This window comes from Myodes glareolus, chromosome 22, assembly GCF_982192425.1.
Source record: "Myodes glareolus chromosome 22, mMyoGla1.1, whole genome shotgun sequence".
Classification (NCBI taxonomy): domain Eukaryota; kingdom Metazoa; phylum Chordata; class Mammalia; order Rodentia; family Cricetidae; genus Myodes; species Myodes glareolus.
This window is the reverse complement of record NC_142047.1, coordinates 51132646-51149931: the sequence shown is the minus strand read 5'-3', so window position 1 is coordinate 51149931 and position 17286 is coordinate 51132646. Positions and strand designations below refer to the sequence as shown.

Genomic DNA, 17286 nt, shown 5'->3' with positions numbered 1-17286 from the left:
GGTCCTGGGAGAGGGGAGTGTGGGGAGTCAAAGGCAGCAGCAGCACTCTTAACCAGAGTCATCTCCAGCCAGCACGCCTGTCCACGGTCACAGAAGGTCCAGCTTGGCTTCTGATGGAAACTTCACCATCTCCACCATTCAGAGAACCCACGCCTTCACCAATAAGGCTTGGATTCATGAGCAGCCCACCCTACGTTTCCTTGGCTTTTTCTCTAGTTCAGTAACATCTGTCTCAGCACCTCTTGTTAAGGTTTATTTCTGTGGGTAGAAGCTTCTAGGAGTCTGTATAAACAACATTAAGGAACAAGTGTGCTGTTTCTATACTGAGATGGGAGCTGATGTCTAAGTGGCCTGTGGCTCAGGAAAGGCCCACACCCAGCTTTCTCGGTCAGCGCCTGTGATGTCCGTCAGGTGTGCACACCCAAGCCATCTACAGTCAGAGGAGCTGCCCACCCGGCTTTCCATCTCACCTGGCTACTCAGTGCTGACTAACCCTCGCCATTAGGCAGAGTAACCAAGGTTTCGGGCATCTTCATCTGCCACATATCAAAGTTTTCCAAATCCAAGTTCAGGGGCTATTCGTCACAGGTTTCTTATGGATGCCTTTAATCAGATCAGCTGCAATTTTGCTGACAGCCTCTGTAACCATTAACAAGTGAATTTTACACAGCATTTTCTGCTTAAGATAACCATATGGTTATATTACCATTGAAACAATGCATCAAGCAGGCATGTGTGAACCCAACTCAATCTGGGGTGGGGTGACATGTTACTTAATGCCACTGTTCATGCTTTTGGGTCACTCAGACACTAACAAGCAACACTCTTCTCCTTCCTTCCTTCTCTTCTTCACCCCAGTCTAGTGCCACGGTCTTAGATGTCATCCCATCTGTCTTTCCCCAATCCATCGACACCGTTCTGAAACTGCCTCGTCTCCCAGTGCCTATGGAGACCCCCACAGAGAGGACTAGTGTTCATTATCGTTCTTGACTGGTTATACCAGGAATTTATCAACTGTTTGAACATTTGTACGAATGGAATCTTCCCACAGCACTGAATATAGACTCAATTCTCCACCCCAAGATTTTTCTCAGCAGGCCTGATATATTCTGTATGTTTTGACATCTCAATCTGGCATTCAGTGAAGACTATCTTCACGAGTCCATTGTTACTTACTTGACCTGTGGAATGTTTTTTCCTCGTTAAAATGTACCTCAGCTCCATTTGGTCAGAGAGCACACAATGTGGCTCAGAGTCTGTGACAGGCTGAGTTCTTCAGCAACTCCAGAGAACACCTGAGAATACACCTTTCTCAAGCGGCTGGCTGATGTTCTACAGGGTCAAGACCAGAGCTATAAGCCATCTGAGCAGGCTCTCTAGTCTCTACAGTTAACTACGCATCAAGCTTCTATGTGGTTTTCAGACACTGGAGGCTGACAACTGCAACGCCTCTCGTAGTCTTTCTTCAAGTCAGTAAAACTATTTTAAAATAATTCACTTCTCTTTTTCCTGTCCTCAGTCATATTTTCCACTATTTGATCTCTTTAATCTCAGAGTCAACTGTATACAGATCACTTCAGATCTGTTTCTAGTCCACGTGCTCTCTCGCTCAGAGCACCCCCATCAGTGTCCATTTTTCTAGTCTTGAAAATCCCCTAGAACTGCCTTTCCAGGGAGCATCTCCAGCACACAGCCTCAAACTTTATGTTTTTGCCAAATGTGATCCATTTATCAAAAACAATCTTGAGCTATAATGAACACCAAACATTTCACTTGAGTGACTAATGCAGTGACCTGGTGTACAGGACAGAACAACTGTCACCCAATGCAGGCTATTTTCACCACCCCGTTAGGATTCCCACCAGCCCCCTCTTCAGATCCTGACGATGTGTTTCTGTCAATCTGTCCATCCATGTAATCTTCCAGTAAGTATAGTCTTTTACCTCTGGTTTCTTCCACTCACTAATGCTTTCAAGTTTATCACGCCATAGTGTGAGCCAGAGTGCCAATCCTGTGGCAGCTGAATACCCACTGTATCCAGAGGTACGCCTTTGCCCACGTGTTCCCACACCAGACCTCTGAGCTATTTCCTCTTCAGGCTGTCATGAACAGGGCCATCGTGAGCGTGCACACATACCTGTATGTATGAAGACAGAGGGTATTCCTGGGATTACAATTGTGAGGTCATGTGGTACATTGTCACTAGTTTTCAGAACATGTTTTCTGGATATCTGACTCTCCTAAAAGCAATTACCTCCCTGCACTCTGGCTTCAAGGATTCAAGTCTGCTGCCATCTTACATTCTGCATGTTTGGGTGTATAGCATGCTTCTCACGACGGGTGCTTTCCTCTCTGGATCTTTCTGGAGGCATTCTTCGGTTCTCCTTTCTTGCCTGAGATCCTGCCCAGATGTGTTACATAGGTGTGTAGCCTCCAGCCTCCACGCCTTTACCGGTATTCCCCACACGGGGTCATCTTCAGCAGTGGCCAGTCTCCTATGAGGATGGTCACAAACCACGTCAAATTGTCTATTCCAGAGGGCTGCTGTCCTCTGTTACCTCAGCATGATTAACCAGCCCAAGAATTCAGAATGTGGTGGTGTGAGACAGAGACATGGTCATTTGGGATAGAAACTCTGGAGTCTTCCCAAGAAAGCTGCGAGCATGGCACTGTTAGTCAGTAAGGACAACTTTACTAGTGTTCACAAGCCACTGGTGTGATTCTTTGGAACTGCTTTCTCTGCAGAGGCATGGCCTTTTCCACAGGGCATTCTCCAAGGACCCCTGGGGTTGCACCGTATGGAGCCTAAGCATTCAAAGAGAATGGGCTGCAGTGACCTTGCCTTAGACAGCTCCACCATGATAAAATGGGAGCCAGCTGCCCCAAGGGGTACCCACAGCTCATGCTCCCTAGCAGTGAGGGCCAGAGCAGGAATTCCCTGGTAGCATGGACCTGGAAATGAGTAAGCTTCTCAGTACCCATCCTGGGAACGGGCGACCTACAGAAGTCCTCTCATGGTGCAAGCACACTGAGCCTCTGTGGCCATAAATACACTTTATTTCATTAGAAATGCATAATTACACTGTGGAGCACTCCCCTAGCAGCGGGTCCGCGGTGCTCCAGCATCGGCAGCTGGCTCCAACACCTATGTCAGGACCCTGGAGGGAGCACACGGCCAAGGCTTCTGCTACTCCACAGTTGTGTTTCTGTTGTGTGTGGTTTGGATTTTTTTTTTTCATTTTCTTTTTTGTTATAAACACCATAGCAAATTAAAAAAAGCTGTTTAAACAAAATATTGTAGTTCTTGTTTTTCTGAGTGTACTCAACACGTTCTGCATTATGCTTCTCCTCCAGAGACCAGCAGTGGGACTCAATCCTGAGGCGTCTTCCAGCAGGGAGTGGCCAGGACCCTTCCCCAGGAGGAGGAGCTCTCTTGTGCCCTGCAGGATCCGCAGTTACCCTGCTGATGCAGGAGAGCAGGACACAGGGCAGGATCAGTGAGCAGCTGTGGTGTGGTGCTCCTACAACGCCTGGTCTCACTGGATCTGGATGGCTCCATGTTCAAGCTGCATTTCGGGCTGCAGAGTAGGCTGCAACGCTTCAGCCGTCTGCAAGGCGGGGGACAAAAGAAAGCTGTTCTAGAAAAACACAGCAGCACATTGGGTCAGCAAGCTACTGTGTGTTAGCACAACCACAGCTTCACATACAAGCAGAACACATGTCAGTCTCAGAAGCTCCATGTGTACCAGTCGACCCCTGGCCTGATGGGAAACAAGCAGGCCTCACACTTGCCCAGGAGAATGTGGGCTACTGGGGCCAGGCTGCTGCCAGCTTTCCACCCTTACCTCAAGGTGCCCAGAGAAGCAACTCAGATTAGCCATGCCATGTTCCTAACCCAACATATTTGCCTAGAATTTCAGGGTCACACTGACTTCCTACGGAAACTGCCCCAGTGTTCTAAAGGGCATCTTGGGACAGCTTATACACATGGCACTGGTCAGTGATGTACATTAGAAGAACTATGCAGTCACCCTTCCAAGGTGCAAACTTGAACCCTGGAATGAGTCACTGATCTATCCATCACTGCAGGGGCACCAAAGAATAAGTTCTCTGGGCTTTGATGCTGAGTCAGGAACAGGGTCTGCACCACAAGAGGCAGAAGTCTCATAGCTACATCCCCACAGCACTGGCACCCGACAACTCGTACTGTACATCTAAGTCTCTGGTCTGTAAAGACAAAAGACTTAACATACTGTCTTCTTTAAGAAGGGAGGAGAGGAGCTGGGTGCAGTACTGCACACCTTTAGTTCCTGTACTCCGGGGCGGGGGGGGGGGGGGGCGGGGAGCAGAAGCAGGCGGATCTCTGTGAGTTCAAGGCCAGCCTGGTCTACATAGTGAGACCCTGTCTCAGAAGGAAAAAAGATGGCTTGTTTCCTCTCCCCAATGGGGATGGCATGGCTGAGATTGTGTTCAGTTCACTTCTTTAAAAAAAACTAAATAAATAAAAAGAAAAGGGAGGAGAGGAAGAGGATTGCTGTCCAAGTGGAAGGCTGTGGACTACAGAAGCTTTCTATGAAGCTCTGTGCTCAGTAGGCAGAAAAGAGACCCTGCAGCTTTATCAAAAGTTTGCCCAAGTGAGATCAAGTGAGAAGCTGTGTGTCAGGCTGAAGGGAGCAGTCTCTTGAGGCTTGACGGGGATTATGGCTGAGGCCTGCAGATTGGGAGGCCTTCACCTTGGCCCAAGTTCCTTCTCTGAGAACCTGAAAGAGTCATTCCGAGACTTTCAGGGAAGAAATCCCACAGTGCCCTGTCCTAGGACGCCTGGTCTGGCAGCTCCATAAGCCCTTCCAACTCCTGAGACAGACAGGCCTCAGCAGCTCCTGGAAGAAGTAAAATCACGATCAACCCACGACCAACGCCTGTCTCTCAGGCTTGGGGGACCAGAAACTTCTGTGAAAGACCATACTGCTCACGATACCAGGCCCACAGCACACGAAGGAAGAAGCCCCTGCTGGAGGTAGACAGAGGAAGGCAGGAGACTGGGGCACATGACGCAGACTCAGACTGTGTGAGCCTTCTGCCCCCTACCACTGGCACCTATCCCGGCTGGACTGAGATCACATGAGCCCATAGCTTCTGGCCTGTGGGATGATCTGCCTGGCAGAGGACTGTGACCTTCAACAGAAGGGGCAATGAGCTCACAGGAACCAGGAGCAGCTCTGCGGAAAACGGGGCAAGGCAAGGCAGGGCTCTGGTCTAGTTTTAGATCTAGATAAACATTTCCAGACAGGTATCTCAGGTAAGGCTCACACTGCAAACTGCTCTCACATCATGATTTCAGGAGTTCAGAGTTAACAGAAGATCCAGGCCTGAGCTGGACCTGTGTGCTTCCCTTCAAGGGTTCCTACATAGAGGAATAACAGACCCAGCCCCAAGGGCAGCATCTACTAGCGAGGCTTGTGGAACCGTGCCTAGGAGGGACAGAGGACTCACCTGTGCTGCAGCTGTGTGGTCGCTCACAGGTGCCAGCTGGACGTACTGAACCTGAATGTCACTGCCCTGGAGAGGCGACCCATCTACTCCTGTAGCAGCAGGGTCTGAAGAGGCCACGGCTATGAGCTGAGCACCCTGCAATACCTGGGGTGGGGGACAAAGCCAGACTGGTCAGTGCAGCTTGGGTCAGCCGACCCCCATTCTCTTCTGGTCCAGAAGCAGCAGGAGGCCCCAGGCCCACAGTGTGATTTAAGTGCAATGTAGCCTCACTGTCCACTGCAGAGAGACACCTGGTTAAGGGAGTGCTGAGTGTTTGACTGCCATGAAATCTGCCACCGACACATATAGCCTTCTCAAACATCCTTGTTACACATAGACATTAGTCTTTTAAAGCCTGTGTAAAAACAAGTAAGCTAGAACTTGAAAAGAGCTGCCCAGAGAAAACTGCACAGGCACTCTGAAGACACAGCAGCACAGCTTAACAAAAGCCTCGGGTGCTTTAAATAGAAAACAAAGGGAGAAGAGAGGGCTGCAGACAGGACTTGAGTTTGGACAGTCAGCATCCACGCACAAGTCACGAATAAAGCTGTGTATGTCTGTAACCCCCAGCAGGAAGACCGCTGGAGCTAACTCATCAGCCAGCCTAGTCAATACTGTGGGCTCCAGGTTCAGTGAGAAACCTCATCTCAGAGAAAAGCTGAATACAGATGAGGACACCAACATCCACCACTGCACATGCAAGCACAGCCGCACGCACGCACGCAAAGAAAAAAGAAGAGAAGAGCTACACTATGGCAGGGAGACTGGAGGAGTGACCAGGCTCCTGGGGGAGGGTGTGACCCAAGAGGACAAGACACCCAGGAGCAAGTCACTACAGAACATAACCTTCCGTCCTTTTAGCTGCATCCTTCCATCATTCTGACCCTGCCTCAGAAAGGATCTGGAAGAGTGGGATAGGTCTGGGGTGACTCCATTTATGGCTACCCTTCCTACTGGCTTACTTCCCACAAAGTCCACTTGGTGCTCACACAACTGGTCAGGAGGCTCTAGCGAGGCAATGCAGAGCCTCTGTCTGTCATTCATAATTGCCAGGAACCAAGGAGTCCTTCATCAGGGCTGTGTACTATTCTAGGAGAGAAGGCCAGAAGTCCCAGACATGAAACTCCAACAATGAACAGAACTGTCTATAGCAGAGACACCTTTGGCAAGATGGCACACCCATTCTGAAGAACAAAGACAGCATGTGACATGGTTCCCCACAACCAGAGACAACAGTACAAACTCACCCAGTGGACGTCTAAGAAGAGCTGCACAAGTGCTGGCTTGTCTGTCAGGTAGCGTGTGCCTTTTTAAAGGACACGTGCCAGTCACGTAAGAACAGGGTCTTTTATGCTAATGAGGGTCTGCCACACCAAAATCAACTCAGGTTTGCAGGCAGTGGGAAAATGTGATGACTTGAAAGCCCTTTTTAAAACTTTTTTGAATAACTAAGAAAAAGAGAGACAACTACTTGGCGATATGAACGCCAACAGACTAAATCCGGCTGTCCCCTCAGAAACCCATGCTGGGTGCCACAGTGGCACTGTCAGGAAGTGGGTCTTTCATAAGGGCCTGGCACCCAGTACTCCTCTGGGAAGCGGTCCACCTCCTTCTTGGAGAACACGGTGGCTGCTGGGTCCATCTTACTCCCAGTTTGATTCTGTTCACATACAGAGGCCCTGAATGACTCTGCTCAGGGGAGCCAAGAGACAACACAAACAGTGACAGCCTACTGTCCAGCCAGTCTCTGCACAGGTCTAGTCCTGCCCACTGTTGCTCGTCTTTACGTCAGCATGTGGGGACAGGGGGACAGTTTCCTTGGCCTCACAGGGGCCACACATCCTGGTCAGCCACTCCGTGGGCCACAGTAATAGGCAGCAGGCTATGCAAAATGAGGGAAAAGCAGGCCTTCAGCCTTCTCCAGGTGCTCAAGGTCAGGTTAATTAAAAGGAAAAGGAGTGTGCAAACATACATCTATATAACTGGTTTTCAGGCAAGTTCAAACTTCAACATAAACACTTGCTTGGTACTTTAACCAAAAATACCTCAGTGCTGGCACATCTCACACGCCCTGCCCTGGCACAGCGACTGCACGATGCTACTGGCCACTCCCGCCCTTTTCAGAGCGAAGCAGGGCAACAGGTGCTCAGTGCCCAACAGTGGGCTGACGTAAACATACCTTCTTTTAGACAAAGCTTGTCCCCTTCCAGGGGGGAAGCCAGAATAGAGTAAAATGATCTGGTTTCTCCAGAGTCACTGACAGAAACCTCGGGCTTCCACCTTCCACTCTGACTTACAGTCGGGCTCATTATTCCTGCTCAGAACTACATTTCTCCAGCTCTGTGCTTTGCTTCACTGGACCAAGCAGTTGAACTTAAAACAAAAGCAAGAACTTTATATTTAGGAGACGAGCAGATGTAGCTCATGTTTTGGGGACAGCCTTTGGTGGTAGACTGGGCTGGAGTCTTGGCTCTTCCAGACCCCCCACTGTGTGAGCTGTCCTTGACCTCATGGGCAGCCAGGGTAGCCTGGGACCTCTCTTCCTCTGCATTTACTCACCCATAGAATCTCCTGTCCTCCCCGCTCAGCAGCTCTTGTGGATCTCAGTGTGTCCCGCATATTCCTGTGCCAACCCTGCACCCCAACAAAACCATGCTCTGCAGAGGGGTTATTCCCACACACACCTGGTCACAGGAGCTTCCTGCTCTGACTGCAGGAGCATGGGGCCAGACAAGCAGGACAATATCTATGGCCCACTTGTGCCTGGCTGTCTCCCCTGCCCTGCCCTAGGTCATCCAATAGGGTACCCCAGCTGGAGGCAAGGGGTGGCTCCCCATGTGTCTCTTGCACAGTAGAAGTAGCAGGCTTCAGATGGAAGGAAGGGATGCTGACAACGGAACTGCTGCAGCAGCAGCATGACCCCGCCTCCATGAATAAAGGCTCTGTGGGCTGAGGGCTCCAGGCTCAGATGGGCCTGTTTTACTAGCCATTAATCAATCTATAAGCTCTTATATCCCATCAATAGTTTCAAGTGTACCTGTACACGTCTTCATACATGTGCACATGCATGCATGTGCATATAAGGCATATACCTGTTCACAGACACCTCATCAGCTCTGCTAAACCCCTAACATGCACCTCCCCTATGGTGTCTCTGGCTACCAAAGCAAGTTCTTATCCTTAGGCCTCTGTAGGCATGGGCAATAACAGTTATGTGGCAGCCTCAGTAAACCCGTGCTCATAGTGTATAGCACTACTTGCTGTAGGTTCTCAAAGGGCCAGATACCTGTGGTAAGCAGGCCCCGCCTGCTGTGCAGGGCTCTAACCTGATCCTTCTTCTCATAATCCCTGAAAAACATTGGTCAGGCCACCCACATCTCCCAACAAGAAACACTTACAAACCTGGATCATCTCATTTCCAGCAGGCAGATCAAGTGTGTCTCCTCCCAGAGGCCAAAGCTGGGAGGGATTAGCCTGGGCCACTGAGTCACCGCTGACAGGAATGGGATTCTGGCACAGTCCCCACGACTGGAAGAGATCAGAATGGGGGCTATAGGCTTGGCAGTGACTTGTCAAGCCACAGACCCCACCTTGTGGGGAAGAGGTAGGAAAAAGGGAAGGTGCTAGCACACTGTGGCTGCCTGGTTTGCTATCTCCTGGGAACTCAGAAGCCAGGCCACCTTTGAAACCCCAAGTCAGGAGTTATAACATAACCAGTTTCCCCATCATGTTACACTTTTACAAATTCCTCCATAGTGAGTCTAAGGTAACTGTAGCTGCTTTTAATTAGGGAACCTGTTTCCAGAAGTCTCTGCCTGTGTTCACTGCAGCAAAGCAGCACCTTCCTTGCTCAGCACCCCAATAGTGCTGTCCTGCCAGCACTGCCAATAAAACCAACTTCTATATGAAACAAGAAGCTGGTCAAATCTGAGGTGCTATACTTTAAGAAAACATGAATTCACAATATTAAGACAAAGGTGTAATTTCATCAATCAACCAATTAATGGAAGCAAGATTCTCATCTGGAAAAAGTTTAGAAAGTTATGGCTTGCAAAGGCCTGGCTTGCAAACTGTCTCCCAGTGAGAAAGCGGTGGGACTGGACCCTGGCTATGGGGTCTGACCATGTCTGTTTCAATTGTGGGGAAGAACTGGTGAGCTGTCACCTTGGCTGGCTGCTGTGAAGAAGAAACTTGAAAACCAAGATCGTGTCAAGGGTGCCATCACCATGCTCACAGGGAGGGCACTTGCCTGGGAAGGCCTGGTCATAACTGAACTGTCCAGTTCTGGCCATCTTTCTTGGGCCTGCTCCTGGGTGTCTCTGGTTCACATTCAGGACTTATCATTCTAGTCACCATTTCTCGTTTAGCAACAGGAGCAGACATTCACCTGTTTTGCTGCCCGTTCCATGCACCTGCCTCCAGCACCAAAAGAGGGAAAGCTCCAAGGCACTTTCCGGGCAGTTACCAAAACAAGCACCTTTTAGCATTATTAGCATGATGGCTAATAATCCTAGCAGGAGATCAGGAGTTCAAAGCCAGTCTTGGCTACTTTAAGGGAGTTGGATGTCAGGCAGAGAGCTATATGAGACCACAACAATCCAAGTATGGTTTCACCGGAAATGCTACTCCGGGTGAAGGGTGACAGCCATGAGGACTGATGTAGGAAAAGTCAGCTGGTGAGCATGGCCTGTTCATCCCAAGAGCTTCTTTGAAACACTGTAGCCTGGGCTAGCAGTCAGGGCAGGGAAAAATGACATCTGGCATCTCTCCTTACAAACGAGGCTGAGGAAGGTCCCAACAACAGCAGAACCCTTGCTCTGTGTCCGACACAGTAATGGTGACTCAAGCACCCAGCAGGTACCTACTACAGTATTGGAAATGCATGGTGCATGTGTTCTGCCCTGTTTAGAGCGGCCCATCACAGCGCTGTGCAGAGTAGCACGGGTGTACTGCAGTGAGCACAGGAAGGCCTGCAGAGCCCCTGATCAGCCGCGACCTGGTCTCTGGCATGTCCTGGCAGTGCCGAGAGGACAGTGCAGCTTGAGGTTTGGATTTAATGTTAATGGTTAATTTAATGATGAATGAGAACCGAAAGTCAAATCTCAGCTGCAGGATAGCAAAGATGAGCTTTTGTTGGGTGCCCAGGGTACATTTTGGCTGCCCAAGAAGACTGACTACTCAGTCTGTTCTGGGGAATCCTTGCTGTGGTAGGCAAGAGTCTGACAGACAAGAGCCTTCAGCTACAAAAGGAACGCAGCAATGCAGGTCACCACGGCATGGCACACGGGCACATTTCCACTCTTCTCCCAATAATGAACTTTCGGTTCCTTCACTCTTCCTGCTCACTCTGCGTCTGGACCAGAGCCCTGATCTGCAGGTTCTCTGAACAGGCTCTGGAATGTAGAAGTGTCTGACTGCAGTGAAGTCAGAGCTGGCGCCCAGGCCAACAGACAGACCCATCACCTCCATGCAGCCAACTCCAGCTAGCCTGCAGCTGACCTCCAATGGACTTCCCAAGGGCCAGCACAGACAGGCCAGAGACAGGATAGGGAGCAGGCATGTGCTATACTCTCAGCTTCACTGGTAGCAGCTCCCCTAACACATTTTTGAAGCAGTAACTTTTCAGACATACGGAAATGTGACAGAGGGCAAGAGTTCAGAGCAGGGCACTCAGAACAGGGAGCATTCTCCTTTGGAGCACACAGCATCTGGTTTTCCCTCCATCCACTGCCAACACCGAAGCTCTACTTAAAACCCAACTGAGATAATGCAAAACTGGAGCAAACCCTAAAATCATGCAAGAAGCCTCAGGACCTTTCAGCAGTATCTACATACGAAACTGAGTCCCACTAAGAATCTACTAGGAGGCAAAACCAAAATAAAACAAAGGAAAACACTTGTGCCAGGGTCAGACACGCACTTGTGTTGATTAGTGTGTGGCCAGCCTGCCCACAGCTGCAGAAAAAGCCCAAGAAGCTTCAATTGTTTCTCTTACTCACTTTCTCCATCCAGACAAGGGTCTTTTCCCACCCTCAAAGGGTGGTTTTCTCCAGAACAATGAGGCGCTGAAGGACAACTATCTGATCACTGAATGCCCAGACCTCAGCCATCCACAAACTTTCCAGATATATATAGACATTCCTATGACAAAAGTCAGCTTATTCTGCATTGTTGTCCCTCTTTCATGTGTGTGTGAGCGCATTGTGTGAGCATGTTGTATGTTGTGTGCTCACGCATGTGCACACAAGTGCACACATGCTTGCCTACATTCCCACACATTTACCAGCCAAAGATCAATGTGACTTGTTCTCCACCTTACTATACTGAGGTGAGATGTCTCACTGAGTCTGGGAACTGTTAGCAAGCCCAACTGGCCAGTGCTCCAGGAAACCTTCTATCTGCCTCCCCAGGGCTGGAATCACAATGTACAGTGCCATACCAGGCTTTTTTATGTGGGTGCTGAAGGTTGGAACCTAGGTCCTCGTGTTTGTGTGGCAAGCACTTTACCAAGTAAGCCATCCCCCCAGCTACTAATAATTTTCTAGTCTCTGTTCTAGTTAAGGCTACTATTGCTATGATGAAACACCACAACCAAAAACAAGTTGGGGAGGAAAGCTTTACTTGGCTTACACTTCCACACTGAAGTCCATCGCTGAAGGAAATCAGGACAGGAACTCAAACAGGGATGGAACCTGGAGGCAGGAGCTGATGCAGAGGCCATGGAGGGGTGCTGCTACTGGTTTGCTTCCTCTGGCTTGCTCAGCCTGCTTTCTTACAGAACCCAGGACTACTAGTCCAAGGGCAGCACCACCCACAATGGGCTGGGCCCTCCCCCAATAATCACTAATTAAGAAAATGCCTTATAGGCTTGTCTATAGCCTTATCTTATGGAGACATTTTCTTATTATTTATTTTACATAGCTTCCCCTCCCTCCTCTCCTCCCATCCCTTTCTACACCTCCCTCTCCCCAGTCTTAACTGAGGTTCCTTCCTCTCTGGTGACTCTAGCTAGCATCGAGTTGACATAAAATTAGTAGCACAGTCATGGAGGCCTACCTGGTCTTGAGAAGTGGACAAGAGGGTGCTGGGATTAAAGGCATTTGTACATGCTCAGCTACTGATCCTTTAAGTCCTCTAGGGGAATTCTACCAAACACATGTCCTTAAGTTCCCGTGTGTGTGTGTGTGTGTGTGTGTGTGTGTGTGTGTGTACTGCATGCATGTATCTGCATGGGAAAAGGTGGTGGCACACACACGGTGAGGCCAGAGGAGAGCATCACATGTCCTCCTCCGTGGCTCTCTGTCTCACTTCACTGAGATAGGGCCTCTCATCAGATGTGAATCTTACTGCCTTCCTCCCTGGATTTGCACACGACAGAAATGGCCCATTCCAGAGACAAGAGTTCAAGTTATAGAGTCACCCACTGAGGAGGCCATGTGCACTCTTCCTTCCTGTCCAAGGCTGGCAGATGAAAGTGCCAAAAGAGTGGGCGAGAGGAGTGGGCACCTCGTGAATAAGGGGTCTTGGAGCTGGAGGGAGCTGCATGAAAACACACAGGAAGAGCCCCCTGTTGTGGGAGCAAGCCAAAGCCTAAGACTATGTAGTGGCTTTTTCTGAAGTGTATGTGGAGTATCTCAAATGTCAGAGGATCTCACAGCCCTGTCATTCAGCCTAACAAAAGAATCAAGATGCCTGGGACAGGAGAGACACTAGAACAGGATTGTGTGAGAAGCAATCGGGGAGCTTGGGGCCTCAGCTCAGTAATACCTGGGGCTACCTAGGTTGGCGCCACCCAGGACTCTGAATACTTAGCACAGATGTTACCTTGTTTGTTATTCCGAGCTGCATTCTGCCTGTTAGGAAACACAGCCCTACGCAGACTCATTTGTCCAAGTTCATAGAGCCAATAAAACCAAATGAACAGAGCAGGCCTTTAAGGCAGTGTCCCAGCCTGCTGTGCTCCATGGCTGGAACCACCACTTGTCTGTGATAGGTTCTTTAGAACAGAGCAAGGGGAATGATGGCACAGCGATCGCGACACCCCCAAAGTGGGAAACATTCACACTGAATTCCCTCTCCTTCAGCATTTGTTATGAAAGAAAACAGCCTTAGGGGTAGGGCACCTACTGATGGCTAGCCTTTCCCTACAGCATGCTCCCCAGCTCTCTAGAGTGGCCCGTTGAGAGCTCAGATTAGAAGCCTCTCTGAATCACCCCCAAATGAGATGGTACTGCAAGAACCAGTGTTTGGGAGCTGACCTGCTCCAGCTCACCATACGGCACTCAGGTACCAGGCCAGCCCAGCAGTCACTGGCTCTACCCACTGCCTTGTGGGAATTCAATACTCATTGCTTTTGTGAAACCGCTACCTCTCTTCCCTCTCAAGGACTCCATGTTCTTATTAGGCACATCACTATGACCTCCATTTTCAACTGGAAATCCATGGATCACCAGACTTGCTGGTGCAGGCATACATATATATACCCCGACTACTCAAGAGATTTGGTGAGGAAGGTTTTCCTGGACTACATGTTAAATCAAGTCCTGAGCTAGAGAATGAATTCAGGGCCTGCCTGTGCAACTTAGTGAGATCCTATCTCAAAATGAAAAACAAAATTAATCCTAGCACTTGAGAGGCAGGGATACACAGATCTCTGAGTTACAGGCCAACCAGAATTACACAGTGAGACCTTGTCTCAAATAAACAAAACAAAACCAAAACTCAAAAAGAGCCAGTTGCATACTTCAAAGTATATAACTCAGTTGTAGAGCACTTTCCTAACAAGGGCAATACTGCAGGGTCCAGTTTCTTCCTAAGCTAAGGCCGAGCTTTCATAATAACAAGTCTCCATGTCATTATTTGTGAGATGGCGGCCCAAAGAAAAATCTGACTACATCTGCCCAATTCACACAACAAGCTTCAGGCCACCCCCATACTGCTGGGGATGCTCCGCTGCTCCAGAGGACATGGAGTTTGCTCAGCTGGAGGCAGAGGATCACCTAGTACTTGTTTTGTTTTGTTTTTTTAAAAGATTTATTTATTAAGAATGCAAGTGGTCTATCTGCATGTGTGCCTACACACCAGAAGAGGATCTGATAGATCTCACTGGAGATGGCTGTGAACCACCATGTGGTTGCTGGGAACTGAACTCAAGACCTCTGCAGCTAGTGCTCTTAACTACTGAGCCATCTCTCTAGACCCAAAATCGCAAGTTTTTATAAAGTTCCTTTTTAGTCTTTAAAATTTATATGTAGGCCTGTGTATCTGTACGTGAGTATGAACATATTAATACAGGTGCCCAGAGGCCAGAAGTGGACATCAGATCCCCTAGTGACACAGCTACTGGTAATTGTGAGCCAGTCACATGACACAGAAGCTGGGAACACAGCAAAGCAGCAAGTGCTCTTAGCCAGCCCCAATAATGTTTAAACAGGGTTCTAATATAATTGAAGAATTACCTTCTGACTTAATCAAGATGAAGAAAAATATATTGATATTACACACAAATGTTATCTGTCTGAAAAACTGGAATATCTTAGACCACTAGGCTAAGCTGACAACAGGACTCACCTACCATACAGTGCTTCAGAGTGTGATGTGTCAGGACCAGTATTCAGGAGCCAATGTGGAGAGGGTGGAGAAGAAAGTGAACACTCCTGAAGCTGCAGTGGAGCCCATGCTGCCCTGAGGAGCAAGTCTGCCCGCACACATCCATGAAAGAAAGACCCTGGAGTTATGTGTGAAATCACTCTCACTGAGGCTGGAAACCCAAACACAAAAGCAGCTTCCAAGGCACACCACCCCGTCTGGCATCACCCTGTCTAGCATGCTGCTGTCCGCTACAGAACCAAACTACCCTCCTCTGCTCCAGGTCAGCTGTCAATGTCAAGAGCCCACAGAGAGGAAGCTCAAGAGGCAGCAGTGGCTCACAGCAGAGCTCAGGTCTGTGGGCAAAGCAACTACCCAAGACCAAACCCAGCCCCCAGGGGCCTTCTCAAGGTAGCCATTATTTCACTGGTCTCAAGAAGTCCTCATAACCTCAACAAAGTCACCATTCACCACTTTCAACGCACCCATCCTCTGCACTGCAACCTTCAATCCTATGGCTCTTGGCATTTAAGGACTTTTATTTTCAAAACCTTCTGACAATGCACACAACTTAAAGACTCCACTATACTGACACCGCGAAAACTGGAATCCCTCTGACAAGAAGGTAGCCCTGCATCAAACCTGTGTCACACTCCAGCCCCCACTCTGGAGCCCTACCCTGCCACAACCCCTTGCATGAGGGGCCTAGATTTCCCTGACCTTGCTTTGACTTCTTACCAAAGCTCCACCCAACCAATTCATCAGACCATAACACCCCTCCCCAGACCACTCCAAATGGCACTAGCTCTGAACACGCTCACAGCTAGAAAGACAGGAGCAGGGGCAGCAGTGTGTCACCCACCTTAAATGGCACCTACCTACGGCTTCACTTGAGAAGAAAGAGATCACCAGTTTTGGTCAGTCTAAATAATCTGCCAATCTCTCAGCCAACTCTTAACAAGAACCATCAGAAATAAAGTATAATGCAGTGAACAGCCAGAGGCCCAGGCTCAGCCCCATACCTTACTCCAGCAAGCTGTTCTTCCCCACGCTGCAGCTAGAACCCGTGACTATATTAAATCTAACTCCAATATACATGGCAATCAGCTTCCTCCTGAAGCCCAAGGTCACATTAAGGATGAGAAGCCATCACCACAAGAAGACACACTGGCCAGAAGCTGGAGGGAGACTGTATTATTGGTCTACGTGGTCTGAGGGTAAAGCCTACACTTAGGAGCCAAGATAAAGCATGGCTTAGAGAACCCAGTCAAAGGCCCTCTGAATCATGTTTTAAAAAATTCTGCTGCAATCTATATTTCAGTATCCAGGGAATCCCCTGCCCCTTCCTTCTATTGACCAGAGATGCTGAATACTGGCCACTGCAGCATAGGCCTAGACACATGAAGTGGGCCGTTCAACTGGCAAATAGCAGTGACCACTAGGGCTAGAATGGCCAAGAACAAGCAGAGAACCTCTAGGGCTGGAGACTGGCCCTTCCTGGCTGTGCTTGTCCAAAGTGGCTGTATACACTGGAAGCAGCTGTGCACTTGTACCCAAGAGGCCAAGTTCAGATGGCTCTGACCTCAAAAACATTGAGTCTCTGGTGCCAAGTCCTCCTGTGACACACAGTCTCCCTCTGGGAACCCAGCCATCCTGTCATCCTGCTGCAGCCTTGATACAGCAGGCCCCGTTACCTTCCCACACCAGATTGACAAAATAATGATGAATTTACGAACTTTAAAAAAAAATGTCAGTCACAGTTGGGCAGTGGTGGCACACACCTTTAATCCCAGCATTCAGATACAGAAGCAGGCGGATCTCTAGGAGTTTAAGGCCAGCCTGTTCTACAGAGCAAGTTCCAGTACAGCCAGGGCTAAAAGAAGAAATCTTGACTCAACAACAACAACAACAGAAATAAATAAATAAAATAAGTAAGTAAATAAAAAGTCACATAAATATCTTCCAGAGCTTTTACAACTGAGGATGATGTCCTAGTCAACACCCTTTCCACATACCTACAGGCAGCGCATGCAGTCAGGTTTCAGGAAAACATTCCAGCATTCACACCTGGATGAAGGAAGACCTAAGACCAACTCAGAATAAAGGATCCAAGATCCACAGGCTCAATCCGCTTGTGGGCCCACGAAGAGGACAGGTGACAGGGCT

General features: G+C 49.1%; 1 protein-coding gene across 7 annotated transcripts in view; it reads right to left on the bottom strand.

Annotated features, from left to right (window-relative positions):
• Positions 1-3039: 3039 nt before the first annotated feature.
• Banp (BTG3 associated nuclear protein) overlaps positions 3040-17286 on the bottom strand; it is a 77899-nt gene continuing 63652 nt past the window's right edge. For 4 of the 7 annotated variants that reach the window (XM_087900509.1, XM_087900511.1, XM_087900512.1 and 1 more), the window contains 3 exons: positions 8935-9060; positions 5494-5637; positions 3040-3608 (listed from right to left, as the gene is read on the bottom strand). In XM_087900509.1, coding sequence (XP_087756635.1) covers positions 3537-3608; positions 5494-5637; positions 8935-9060 — 342 coding nt within the window. In that variant the 3' untranslated portion in view covers positions 3040-3536. The remainder of the gene's footprint in view (positions 3609-5493; positions 5638-8934; positions 9061-17286) is intronic. The other 3 variants (XM_087900513.1, XM_087900515.1, XM_087900516.1) reach the window with 1 other exon arrangement.